We start from the raw sequence: 14,312 nt of genomic DNA on the forward strand, positions 1-14,312 counted from the left end.
AAGGATCTATATATAACCAAGAAAGATAGTCTATTAATTTTTGATGAGAAATACAACGGGCCAATTGATCAGGCTCACGTGAATGAAGCAATTAAGCTCAACTGTCATCAGAAGCTGCCCGGTTAGCTGGACAGAGTGAAGGGATGAGACCTGTCATTCAGACAGGGACAGTGGCCTCTCTATGGGCAAGGACAGCGTTCCTCTGCAGGGGGGGCGCACTGCCTGTTTCGGCCGCTCTGGGTTTCTCTTGTCTGAGTATTGATCTTTCTGTTCACCGGCTCTTTCTTCAAAAGGGTTCAACCCAACCCTTCTATTTCAGATTTTTATTCCCTACAAAATAAGCATGCCCGAGTTCCCTCCCTGGATTGAGTTCTCAGCATCGCCACGTGGTCCAGCCACATAATTTCAGATAAATACCTGGGCTGTGCCCACAGGGACTAGGGCAACCAGTGCCATCGGATTTCCTTGACTTTCAAAAGACAAGTTTTCCCTTTTTCTCAGGGTTCCTGGGAAAGTTGGGGGGGGGGGTGGGGAACAGGGGATGGTCATTTGAAAGCTCAGGTATGCTCAACACATGGAAGTAGGAATTTTAATGCAAAACCAAAACTATATTCTTAGTACTTTCCAAAGTCACATAAGACTCTGACAGCCCTTTAGAGCATCTGGAGCAGTTGCCTTTAGCTCCAGGAACAAGGAGACCAAGGGCAGTGCCTGAGGTTACACAGTAGAACCCAGCTCCGTGACCTTCAGCCCAGGTTCGAAAGGTCACCTCCACCGAGGTGCACACTCACCGTTTCCTCACGGGACAGAGACTCTCAGGGATGACCTTCTTTTGGGAAAAGCACCCCTTCACTGCTTCCAAACCCCAGAGCCTCTCCTCTAGGAGGTAACGCTGTCTTGGTAGCCGACACATGGGACAGCGCACAGCAGACTGGAGGGGGCTAGCCTGGAGCCATGATCTCTGGCGGGTGGTCTGGGATCACCAGGGACACACAGGGCCCTCGGGGTATCCTCCTATCTGGCCTCTTAGCATCTTTATACTTAATATGTGATGATGTATAATTTTCTTTTGATAGGGGTCACTTATTTGCTTCAGATATCCTTTGTCTGTCAAATCAAAACAGCACCGATGTTGACTGTTACTCTCTGACGTCAAACAGAACATAAATTGCAGCTCGAGGCCACGCAGACACACACTGAGTAGAGGCACCCATCAACGTCACCTCCGCTGGTCAAACAATGCTGGTTACTGGGTCATGCCCGGACCTCAGAGCTAGTGAATACTGGCCCTACTGTGTGCTTCAAAGGGCCCTCAACACAAGGGGGAAGAGCTACCTCCATAAAACGAAGGGTGTGGTGCTCAGTTTGCCTCAGTGTCTCTCGTCAGACTGGAATGCAGAGCAAAGTGATGTTGTCACAGAGAGGATGCTATGCTTGGAGCCGCAAGAGCCCCGCTGAAGTCCTGGCCAACAACCAGCTGTGTGACCTTGAGCAGGTTACTCCAACTTCGAGCCTCAGCTTTCTCATCTCTGAAGTGGGGCTAAGACCTACACCCCATCATTGTTACGAGTACAAAATAAGCTTCCATATGTTAAGGTCTGTGAATCAGACGCACGATAAGTGCTCACGAAATGCCTACATATGCATTCGAAGGTTCATTCATTCATTCATAAAGGAAATCAAGAGATTAGGGAGCAGAAAGGAATTGGGGCCTACGCTGGAGCTTACATGGTACAGTTTCTAAAGACACGCATAGAGGCATAAGGAAAGAACTTCATTTGAGGCACCAAGGTGACAAGATGGAAAGTGGAATGAGGGTGGCTCCTGCCTGGAGTGACGGGTGAGTCTGGGCAGGGCAGTTTGGGTGAAATGGTTTCGAGCTGAGTGGACGGAGCCCAGGAGCCGGATGGTGTTCAGATGCCACAAGGTCAGCAGTAGGAAACTGCAGGGAGAGAAGCAAAGGAAAGATCCGGAGGGCTGCCTGTGGCCTGCAAGTAAGGGAGACAGACCAGGGGCCGGCAAAGGATGGCAGCACCCTCCCTGGGGCCATGTTCACGGGCTTCAGCAGGACGTCTGCTCTTAGCTTCAGTCCTGGTTCAGGAATTCTAGTTCTGACACCACTGATGCATAAGTGTGAGGCTCACATCAGCCCTCACTTGAATTTTTTTCTCTCCTTACTTTCCACGTTGGGCCGTTTGTGCAGGGAGCCTGGGAGGAAGCCGTGTTTGTTAGCACTGCCCCAAAAGCCCGTCCAAGTGCTTGGAATGTCGATAGAAATGTACATCAGGGCCATGATGCGGTGAATCAGAGATGTGCAGAGAGATGGAAAAGCCTTGACCTTGTGTTCGTACTTGGGAACTGGTGTCCACATGTCTGAGTTCATGGACCAGGCTAACTCTCCACAGCGGCGGTCCACAACCTTTTTGGCACCAGGGACCAGTTTCATAGAAGACAATTCTTCCACTGGGGGGGGGGGGGGGGGGGTGGATGGTTCTGGCACATTACATTTACTGTGCACTTTATTTCCGTTATTATTACATTGTAATATATAATGAAATAAGTATACAGCTCACCGTAATGCTCACAGGAGGTGGAGCTCACGTGGTAAAGCGAGCGGTGGGGAGCCGCTGTGCGCACAGATGAAGCTCCGCTCGCTCACCCGCCGCTCCCCTCCTGCTGTGTGACCCGGTTCCTAACAGGCCACGGACTAGTGCCGGTCCGTGGCCCGGGGGTTGGGCATCCCTGCTCTACAGGGTTCTTGGGCCGCAGCCCTCCCCCTGCAGTGTGGGAACCTCCGTAGGCCTTGCTGGATGGAGAGAACACCGGGCTATAGGGGAGGGTTGTTAGTTTCCAGTCCAGAGAGGCAGAAGCCTTACTGTTGTGTGACTGCTTAATCCAGGTGCCTCGGCCCCGGCAGTGCATCGACCTGCCCCTGAGTGTCCCAGTGGCGGCAGGCGGTGCTGGCCGAGCTGAGTCCTGGGAGCCGAAAGCTTCACCTGAACAAACAGCTGTGTCATCTCCACCGAATGCTGTGCGATTCAGGTCTGGGAATCAGGCCTTCTCAATGAGAAATGCCACAGCTTATGTTCTTTCGGCCATTGTGAGCAGCTTCAGAAATACTTACTAGTCCGGTACACAGCCTGGACGGGCTGTCCTTTGGAGGACCAGCGCTGTGGCCTGCCTCCTTCCCTGCTGTAGTCAAGACACAACAACAGAGCAGACAGGAGCGCCTGACACAGCCTACCATGCCCTTTGCTAGCCTAGACGGGAACCCGAAGGTCAGAGGCGGGTGTCTGCTGTACAGATGCTGGATGCTGGGTGTGGGGCCTCTGCTCCCCTTCAGCCTTGAAGCAGCTGGCAGACGCAGTTCAGCGTCAAGCTGCTGGAACATGCACACTTTTGGACCGGGTCCTTCCGCCAACGAGAGGTGATTCTCAAAAAGAGACGCCCTCCTCCTAAATCAATCTGTCCAGGAGGTGAGTGATGCTTGGGGCTGGAGTCCTCTTAACCGCTCCTGAGGTTTGTGCCAGGGCCGCCCATGAACAGCCTCTTCAGGGAGTTTCCACCCTGCTCGCCACCTACTTCCCCAAGGACCTGTCATTTACAGAGCGCTGCAAAGGGAACGATTGTGGGGACCTGGCTGGAAGGGCCCCCCGAGTGCCCATGTTGGGCAGGAGAGGCACAGGCTCTGCCCTGGGCAGGAACCCCAGCACGCAAATCAGCTGGCCTCTCGCAGGGACCAGGTGGAGGATGGGGCGGGGAGTTTACAAAGGGGGTCTGGACAGCCCCCTTGGAGAGCAATCTGGCAGTTTCTTACCAAATTATACATTTACCGTATGGCCCAGCCATTCTACGTCTAGCTACTTACCCAAGAAAAATGATAACGTGCCTATGAGAAATTCTGTATGCGAACATTCACAGCAGTCTCGTTCACAACAGCCCCAAGCTGGAAGCCACTCAAGTGTTACACGGCGAGAACACATGAGCAAACTAGTCTATCCACTCATTGGACCACTCCTCAGCAGTAAAAGGAATGACCTACCTGCACCAGCAGCGACGTGGGTGAACCCTGAAAGCAGGCACGCTAACGAAGCAGCCACTCACCAGGACTACGTACACATGACTCCATATATAAGACATTCTGGAAAAGGCAGAACTACAGGGCTGGACGCCAGGGGCACCCACAGTGGGTGGGGGATGGGCATGGCGGAATACTCTGGGGACATGGAAATGTTCCCTGTCTTGGTTGTGGAGGTGCTTCTATGATTGCACCCATTAGTCAAAACATAATGAAAACTTCTCATTTAAAAAGTGTGAGTTTTACTATAAGTAAGTTATACTGCAATGAGGTTGTAGCTATATAGATGTGACCAGCGTATCCTTGTCTCTCTAGAGTCTGGATGACCGCCCATCCCGCTGTCCTTGAGAGCTGCTTTTCTGGACAAGGCTGTCCTTGAGGTTTAATCTATGCGAATGTCACTGAAGTAAATAAGGCAGGGGGCTTTGTGTCCAGCCCCCGTACGGACCGCCTGGATCAGAGAGAAGGTGATGTGAAGACAGAACAAAATAGACTAGACAGCAAGCGACACACGTGGCCTTTCCACTCTCCATCCGTGGCTAGTATAGTCCTGCTTGTGGCGGGGGTGTGTGCCCATCATTTTGCAGCAGGAGTGGATGCACAGCACACGCTGCTGCAAGCATCTGGCAGGCTTGGCCTCCAGGGCAGTCTGCCACATGCACCAGCCTTTTCTCTTTAGGAAAAGGTCTGTGAACAAGAACAGAGCTGACCTCAGGGATGCAGACAGAGTCTTCTCAGGTGACTGACACTCAGGCCCAGTTGAAAGGGTTCAACATAGTTGCCTCTAATTTTGTGTGACTTAGAACTGGCCCTGTGATTCTTCAAGAGAAGCTGGTGAGCAAATGCACGAATCGGAATAGGCGGCTTCCAGGCTGAGCCCACTAGGTGGCGCTCACGTCAAACTCCAGCCCAGACACAGAATGAGCCTGAGTCCACTGTCCCATTCTGGGCATGAACTCAGAAGACAAAAGCGCAAGGCTGTATCTCATCTCCGCGGTGCAGACGGCAATGCTATTGAGCCTTTAATGCATATCATGAAATAAATCTCCGAGAACGCTGTTAACCTGCGACCTGCCACTATTTCTCTGTCGAGAGGACAAAGAAATCAGTGTTTCTCGGGAAATGTTTGTCATTTTTTTCCAGAAATAGAAGGGTTATTTCTCAGCTCCGGATAAAGTCCTGGGGGTCACTTAGTGATGAGAGCAAGTGAAGAAGTGGGGTAGGACCAGCTGACCCCAGATATTCAAACTAGAAACACCAGTAACTTAAAAGAACTCTCGTGAGGTCCCACCCTCTGAGACTCTGGTCTAACTGATTTGGGGTGGGTCCCAGGCTTGCATCTTATACTAGACAATATCATTTAATTAATTAACTAACTTCCTCAACTGTCAGCCAACATCTACGGACTCCCTCTTGCATTGGGAACAATTCAAGGATACGAACATACACGTTTAGGCTCCACAAGGCGCCTGACAAAATGACGCATCATGCATATCTTCACCTCATTTCCAAACGGGTTTGTTTGCCTGAAAATCTTCAGATGTGGCAGGCAAGTTTTTGAGGACAGCAAATGATTCAGTGGAAAAGAACCCCTTTGCATGTGGCTAGTGGCTTTTCTGCCGGTAGCTCAGATCTACGGGTGCAGCCTCTCCTGTGGTTATTCTTGGGCAGCCCTGTTCTCATCCTGAGCAACGGCCACCAGGGCCACAGACACAGGCCAAGCCCCTCCCAGCAAAACCCCTCTTTCTGACACCTGACACCTTGGAATTCAGGAGAGAAATGTGTCGGGCAGTAAATGCATATTGAAAACATTTCTAAACATTCTGTTCAGAAACATTATATACCTACAACAAGGTAACTAGCAATCTAACGCAAGGATACATTACAGTGTGAAATGTGAGGCAGTCTTACTCCAGGGGTGCAGGAAGCTGCAGGGGGATTTTTACGGGAGGGGTTTTGATATCGGGGCTTGAAGGAGCAGAAGGAGTTGGACACCATGAGCAGGAAGTTTCTGGCCCGTGTGTGGAGGATGGGGTGAAGGTAGGGGAGAGCAAAGGCGGGAGGGCCTTCTGCGGGGGGCAGTGCTGGCACATGCCACCGATGCGGTCCTTGAGGCAAGCAGGTCCGGCACCTGGAAGGCATCACGTGCATCTCCACTCCCCTCCACCTCCACCCTGACGCATCGATCACGGCATCCTTCCCCACAGAGCCCAGGCCTAGCTCTAGACCACCTTTAAACTCAGCGCTCCAGGAAGCCATTAGAACTGATCAGAGCTGGCACCGAGGATGAGATTTATTTTCTGTCTAAAGGTAGGGAAATTGCGGGGAGAGAGATTAATTAGATTTGGTTGTATAATGGAAGGTCTTGTTTCCACCATGAAAAAAGCCCGTAGTGCATTCTGCACTCCAAAATAGGCACTTAAACGCACCATCTCGTTATCCTACAGTACTTCATAACCTTTACATGAACCTATCAGTCAGGCATTTTATTTCCATCATATGTGCGGAGTAATAGTGCCGAGAGAAGCAAAGAAACTTTTTCATGATTACACAGGTAGAAAGGCTGACTGGGAATTTATTCCCAGATAGATCTGACTTTAAAGTGCATGTTATTTTGATAGTGCTTGCTAACAGTTTGGATTTCAGGGGAGGAAGGGAGAGATGGAGGGTGGCCTGGAGGGGAAGGGAGCAGGAGGGGCGGAAGCAGCTAAGACCAAGTCCTACAGGAGAGCTTGGAGCTGTCCACAGTTCTGAAATTACTGTGAAAGCCGATTACAGCAGGACTCTCCCTGCCGGATGCCACGGTAGACACGTAAAATGCCATTCTCAGAACTCTCTTTCTCCTACATTTTGGCTTCATGTTGGCACCTCCTCAGGGTATACAAGCAATCCTATTCATGCAACTTCCGGCAGCTCTGCAGAGCAAAGTGTGTCTGAGTGGAAGGTCCAGTGCAGGGTCCTGGGAAGGAGATGTGGAGACACACACTGCTGGGATTCTCCCCACTGCCCTCATGAACTCACTACTTTCAATATTCTCATGCATCAGGCTCAACTCACACAGGCACAGGCTGCCACAGATTTAATTAGAGGGACATGGAGCATAAACCCTTGGCATCTGTCTTCATTTTCCAAGTGAACACCAGATGCCCATAACCCCAATCATGTGGTCCCTACACTGAGCCTTCACTGCTCCCCACCGGGTCTCCTAATTGGCTCCATGTTCCTGTTCATCCCTTTCCTTCTCTCTACACACATGCATAAAACTAATCCACGCCCGCCACCTTCACCACGTCTCTCTTCTGCTCCGTGTTCAGTGTGTTCTTATTGGAAAGACCCATCACACCGGGGTGGGGTTTAGGTCTTCCACACGCCAGGCTCACCCTAAACCCACCCAACCCTATCTCTCCCCATGCAGAGCCCAATGAGAACAGCCCTGCTCGGGCCTGGCCTGGCACCCCACTAACTCCAGGAAGATGCTGGCTCATGGAAAAGGTCAAGCCTGTTTAATGATTTACCCGACCTGGAACATCTCCTCTCTGTCTCCATCTATTAGACCAAACCAAACCAAACAAGACAAAACTTACTCAATTATAAGGCTCCACTCAAGCCAGACTTCCTTTCTGAGATCCTTTATGACATCTCTTCTTTTGTGTTCAGTGTCTAAAATACCCATTTGAGGCACTTAATTTTACATTGTTATATAAGTCTGTGTCTTTCCTCTTCAACAAGATTTTAAACTTCTGAAGGATAGCAGCTGTGCTTTTGTTGCTCAATACAGCATTTCAATAAATGTTTGTTGACTTATATTGTCTTTTCGGCTTCCACTGGAGGCAAAATAAGAAAGTCTTAAAAATTAATTGCAGTAAGTCAGATTGAGATGAGATAAACAGAACTTATTGAGCATTGAGAACTGTAGATAGTTGAAGCTATAGACATCTCTTTTAAGAGAGAAATTAAAATCACATGCGCAGGACTTCCCTGGTGGCACAGTGGTTAAGAATCCGCCTGCCAATGCAGGGGACATGGGTTCGAGCCCTGGTCCAGGAAGATCCCACATGCTGTGGAGCAACTAAGCCTATGCACCATAACTACTGAGCCCTCGTACCACAACTACTGACGCCTGCGCGCCTAGAGCCCGTGCTCTGCAACAAGAGAAGCCACCACAATGAGAAGCCCATCCACCACAACAAAGAGTAGGCCCCACTTACTGCAACTACAGAAAGCCTGCGTGCAGCAACAAAGACCCAACGCAGCCAATAAATTAATTAATTAATTTTTAAAAATCACGTGGGCATTAAAATCACCTGAGTGTCACAGAACAAGTCTTAGCTTTGAAAAATTATTAAAGGGAATTTTATTATTGTAGGGGTTATATCATTCCTCTCCTTGTAACAGAAAGGATTTGAGCTGGCTAGAAAGTAAAGTCTAAAAAAATTTAATTACAAGACTATAAATATATATTGGGGATATATTACAATATGAAGAATAACATTCCCAGGCATTCACTAGAAGCAAAATTCTCTGCTGTGCACTTTGCATGTATCATTCCACTTAATTCTTATAATGTGCCTATGAGGTGAGCACTATTATTAACATCTTAAAAATATGGAAACTAAGATTGTAGAAGTACAGCAACTATCAAGGTCACACAGCCAACAGTCAGTTGCAGACTGGAATTCACATTAAGGTCTCTGGGACCACAGGGCTTCAGTTCTTAACTCCTGTGTCATGATATCAGGCAAGGTACTGGGGCATTGTGCTATGCTGTCGACCTAGATTTCTATTTTCTAAATAGATGGAATGCTCTTCTGCACCCCAGCCTATAATGTTAGAGAGTAACCCTGGGCAGAAGGAATCTATGTCTCAGTTTATTATTTTCACAGATGCAGAATGTGACTTCATAAGTCAACCAGAGTTCCAAAGGAATACAATTCTGTACAATTTGTTTGGTACAGGTAAATAAGCAAGGTTAGGGCAACAATATCCACAGAGGATGGCCTGACATGTAAACAAAATGCCTCTGAATACTTCTCAGTTTCTGTTCTATTATTGCTCTGCTTGTCAAACTCCAAAATGCCAATGCTACATAACTACAGGGTATACCAAATTTTTCTTAAAATTGATTTCTGTTATAGAAGGATTGATTTTCTCTAGCCCATATGATTTTCAGAATGATCTTAAAAGATACAAGAAATTATAATTATATAGAAATACAATTTTTCTAAAAAAAAGCACTCAAGCCAATGGGAAAACTAATCCAAAAAAGAGTCATGTCAGGAAAATGTCAAGAAACAGCCAAGTCTACCAAAAACTGCTATGAAAACACACAATGGACCCTTAACAGAGAACATTTACCTGGTTAGAATCTCTATCATGAAAGATTGCTTTATTTTGTTGACATTCTGATATAAAGACTTAGTGAAACACTTTATGTTAAAAATAATAGCTTTGGGCTTCCCTGGTGGCGCAGTGGTTGAGAGTCTGCCTGCCGATGCAGGGGACACAGGTTTGTGCCCCGGTCCGGGAAGATCCCACATGTCGCGGAGCGGCTGGGCCCGTGAGCCATGGCCGCTGAGCCTGCGTGTCCGGAGCCTGTGCTCCGCAATGGGAGAGGCCACAACAGTGAGAGGCCCGCGTACCGCAAAAAAAAAAAAAAAAAGCAATAAATTAGCACCACTAAAAATCTGATATTTACAGCTGTAATTTTACCCAAGGCAGTTGTTCTGATGGCACAAGATTGAGAGCGAGCCATGCCATGCTGGATTCCAGCTCTCCTGGGCACCAGTTATGAGATGACAGAGTTCTCACTGTGAAAGGCGGAGAAGAATGCTTTTTTGCAGGACTGATATGCTAGGGTGGGCGCACTTAAGACTCATTCAATACATGACGGCAATTATTATTACTATGATTATTTTAAAAATACCAAAAGCAGCTCACTCTTCGTTGGCATCCTCTATGGAGGGGTCATCATCCTCATCGTGAGCACTGAAACCAAGGCTTCAGCACACACCATCTTGTCCTTCGGTTTGTGGCTGGTTTGGCAAACTCTTGTGCCAGGTCCTCAGAACCTATTTCTCTTAAATTCTAACTGATGCAGTAAAATCTTTACACCATGTGTCAAGCACAAAATGCTTTTCAGGTTTTGAGTTTTACAAATTTATATAAGATGAAATGAAATATCCATCATCTACAATAAATTCTATTGTTCCCAGAAGGGGTAGATAAATCTCAAGGCATAATATACTCCTGCCTGCTGTGACCCTGGAAGATGCATATCTGCTTGAAAAATAATAGAATAATTCGTCCTTAGTGAAAAACATTTGAGTTTCTATTTGAACTGTGCTTTTTTTTTCAAAAAAAAAACACCTATGGATACTTTGTTTTCACTACGGGGGTCATCTTCAGTTTCTCGGGGCTTGATTTTTCTACTAGTCTAATGGAAATGATTAATCACATTTGGCCGCATGTCTACATGTATCTTTCATTTATCAAGTGAAATTATTTTCCCCATGTTGTTTTTCCAAGGATATGCTCATATTCTACCTAAACTTAGTAGAAAACAGACAGCAGCAGTTGTGAAACACAGATGCTGTGATTAATGCTCTCTATGGAACAATACTTTTTAGCAACTCCTGCTGTTTGTTTAAATTTGCTTAGGAAAATTAGGATGCCTCCCCGTAAACAGTCACAGGAATTTACACAACATTGCCAGTAGCACAATCCCATTTCTTTGAACATTTCCTGAGCACTTCACCTTTCCGAACAAAAAGTGAGAGAAACCCGTAGAGGGTATGAAGGAGAAGGAAAAGGTGGGAACAAGAACACAGGCAGGGGTGAGGGTGGAGGGGTTGTAGGTGGGTGGGGGAGGGGAGGAGGAAGGAGGAAGGAGGAAGACGAGGGGAGAGAAAGAAAATAAAAATGGAAGCAGTAAAAGCCATCCCTGCCACACTCTCCTTGCTCTGCAACTGGTTTTCCCCTTGCCCACTCAACAAATGGCTTCACCAAACTTCAATCATGTCTTAACACCTCCGGACTCCAAAGATGAGCTCCTGATAACGCACCCCACGCTGTGTGCGGCTGTGTCTACCCAGAACTGAAAACTCAGCAAAATCACGCTTGCACTCATGTCTTCCCTCCCCACTCACACTTTTGGGTCCCAAATGTTGCATTTTTGAGAAACAAGATGAGCTTAGGAGTGCTGCCCTCTCTATTACGTATATAAAACCAGGAACCTTCCTGGGAGTCCTAGGTCGAATCACCATGCCCTAGAGGGGCCACAGCTGATTACAAAGTGGGGCGGGGAAGGGGGAATCTTCCTCTGCAAACCTGGGAACCAGAGCAGGAAGTGGTGGAGCTGTTCTAGGAAGGGGGGCTTCACAAATGGGCAAGAAACTGGACTCAAGTGACCCCCTCGGCCCTGGAGGCATCACGGAGGTCCCACAGCATGGGGACACTTTGCTGTCAAGAAATAAGGTGCCTCATTTCCTGCCCTAAGAATTAAGCAACTAATCAGCGCTCTGCTTTGCGCTTTGTTTTGCAGATTTCGCGTTAAAAGAAAATGAAAGAACAATCTTACCCATGAGGAATTTTGCTCAGGACATAATATCCAGTATAGGAGTGTTGATATATCTGAAACAGACAAAAAAACACAAGAAACAATAAAACAAGCGTTGAGACAATGGTTGTGATTATGATATTTTTCAAATTGCTGTGACTCCTAATAAACAGCCCTGGACCAAAAGTAGTCAGTCCGGAGACCTGGCGGCAAAGTCTTTTATTTACTCAGGAAGTTAATTTGCATACCCTGTTTGTTTTATTTTCACCATTTGCATGTAGTTTACCAGGCAGCCAGAGGCTAGATGTCATCTCCATGACTACCTGGCTTGTGATTAAATCAGGGGCAGAGACTTCCAGCTCAACTAAATGTAGCACAGAACTAAGAGGACACTACTCACTGGAGGCTGCCTGACAGCCAGCTGGACCCTGAAACTGTAAGACCCACGCACTGCTGTAAACTATGGCCGATTCTACTGTGAATCCTCGGTGAGTACCGAAGCCAAGATAGGCTTCACTGGGCAAACTCCTGCCCCCTTGGACAATTTGATGTGCAGGTTTTAGCTTCACGGAATGGTCAATAAACTAAGAACTCATTGCAAGGGGAGCATGGCTTTCAAAACTAAGGTAACAACAAAACAGCATTTCCAAACTCCTGTAACCCCCAAATCTCAGATGTCCTTCTTAAACTCTTGAACCCAGGAGAATACTCCCCAACCCATAAATGCAGTGACTACAATGCGAGGGATACCCCCAAAGAAGGGAGAACGTGGTCTCCATCCTCTCCAGCTTTCTGGATAGAGGCCCTCCCCAGGGTGTGGAATGTGATGGGTTACCCCACTGGGTTGAAGTGAGAACCGTACACTTCACTTTCTTTCCTCTACCTGTGGAACTTTGGAGAGCTGGCACCCTGTGTGGGCAAATGTTCAGGGACTAGCATTTTAAAAGCAGCTCTCTACAGGTAACAGGTGAGGGACATGCAGCTGAGTAAGACAGATCTACTGTAGAGCACGTGTAATATGCATGCATTTGGAACTGATGATGGAAGTGAATCTTCAAAGGAAAAATGGGTAGGATTTGCTAATACCTCTGACCCCCCATCTAGTCTGGGCCCCAAGATTAATTTCTAGGAAGTCACAGTGGATCAGTTATTTGGAGAAAATAAACAACAGCACTTAAGTCCCAATGACGTTTTGCTTGCAGTGATGTCAAGACTCCTGAACCAGACACATGGGGCCTGGGGTGACCTGCTGGATGGCAGGAGATGGGAATCTGACTGGGGAGTTACTTTAAATACTGGTCTAATTATGAAGAAATAACCTCTAAGGAACAAAACCGTGAAGAAGAACTTCACAGAGCTGCCATGGCGATCTGGGCGGGGCCAGAGGACCCTAACTGCTGTTTCTGAAGTGCTGCCCAGTGATGCTCCCCCAGGAGAAGAAGGAAAGGCCTGTGGACCAGCCCCTGTGTCCTGAGCAGACTGATGCTCAGAGAGCCCCTCCGAGGTCCTGGAGCTTTGACAGAACGTTGCCTCTGTGAGCAGACGCTGGAGCAGAAGCTGGGTGGATCCGTCTCACCTCTCCACGGTTATGGCATCGGGTGCTGTGCTGTGTAGTGTTTCCGACCTCTCCTTCCAACACGTGTCTTTTCATACTATGTGTCTCACTTTATTTTCACAGTAACCCCAGGAAGGCAAAAGATTACCTTTGCTTGTTAAGATAGGAAGCTGAGGTGCAGAAAGGGTAGAGGAGGGTGGAGGAAAGGCAAAGGGGGTGGGAGGAGGGGAGGCACAGGGAAGAGGGGCAGAGGAGGGAGGGTGGACCCTAATTCCGTACGCTTGAGTGCCGGGGGACTTAGTGACACAAACAAATAGAATGTGACAGAAATGATGGTCCTAGGCTTCTGAGAGCGGGTTATAAAAGGTAGTGTGGCCACCTCCTAGCTCCCTTTCAGATCACTTGCTCTGGGGGAGGTTGGCCACCATGGTGTGAGGACACTCGAGCAGCCCTGTGAGGAGGTCTATGTGGTGGGGGGCCGAGGTTCTTCCCCATTCGATCACCAACATCCAGCAAGGAACTCAGGGAGCTTGGAAGTGGATTCCTCACCAGCAGTCAAGGCTTCAGATGATGCAGCCCTGGCTGATAACCTCACAAGAGAACGTGCGCCAGAGATGCTCAGATAAGATGGTCCTGAATTCCTGACCCACAGTAATCACGAGATAATGTTGGTTATCTTAAGCCACTAAGTTTTGGATAGTTTCTTACACAGCAATAGGTAAATAACATACCTAGTTTAAATCCAAAGAAAAAAGATAGCTAATAAATCAGATGTGAGTACACTGAGTTACTGGGTTCCCTCCCTAAAAACTTTCAGCAACTTCTAAAACAAATATACAAATTCCTTATCGAAAGAGTGTCAGTGCAGAAGAAGTGAGGGGCTGGTGGGGGGCCATTATAGGCAAAAACACTTGGAGGAAGCCTTTGAAATGACCGCAGAGAACAGTCCAAAGCACCAAAGGTGACGGTGGTGGTGATGCTGGTGTTGAGAATGGCTAGCATTCTGAAGCACATACTATGTACTAGGTAGCATGCCAACTCCTTAGCATACATGAATTCATTCAATCTGTATGAGGAAGGTATTAGTATTCCATTTTTAGGATAGGAGAATTGAGTCAAACGCA

General features: G+C 47.8%; 1 protein-coding gene across 1 annotated transcript in view; it reads right to left on the reverse strand.

Moving 5' to 3' along the window:
- The window catches only part of DPP6 (dipeptidyl peptidase like 6), a 772,535-nt gene that overhangs the window by 231,127 nt on the left and 527,096 nt on the right, over window positions 1–14,312 (reverse strand). The window contains exon 6 of the mRNA XM_027101408.1: window positions 11,655–11,707. Within this exon, the coding sequence (XP_026957209.1) occupies window positions 11,655–11,707 (53 nt within the window). The remainder of the gene's footprint in view (window positions 1–11,654; window positions 11,708–14,312) is intronic.

This window comes from Aethalodelphis obliquidens, unplaced genomic scaffold (assembly GCF_003676395.1).
Source record: "Aethalodelphis obliquidens isolate GAN/ISIS:26980383/991018 unplaced genomic scaffold, ASM367639v1 scaffold5, whole genome shotgun sequence".
NCBI lineage: Eukaryota > Metazoa > Chordata > Mammalia > Artiodactyla > Delphinidae > Aethalodelphis > Aethalodelphis obliquidens.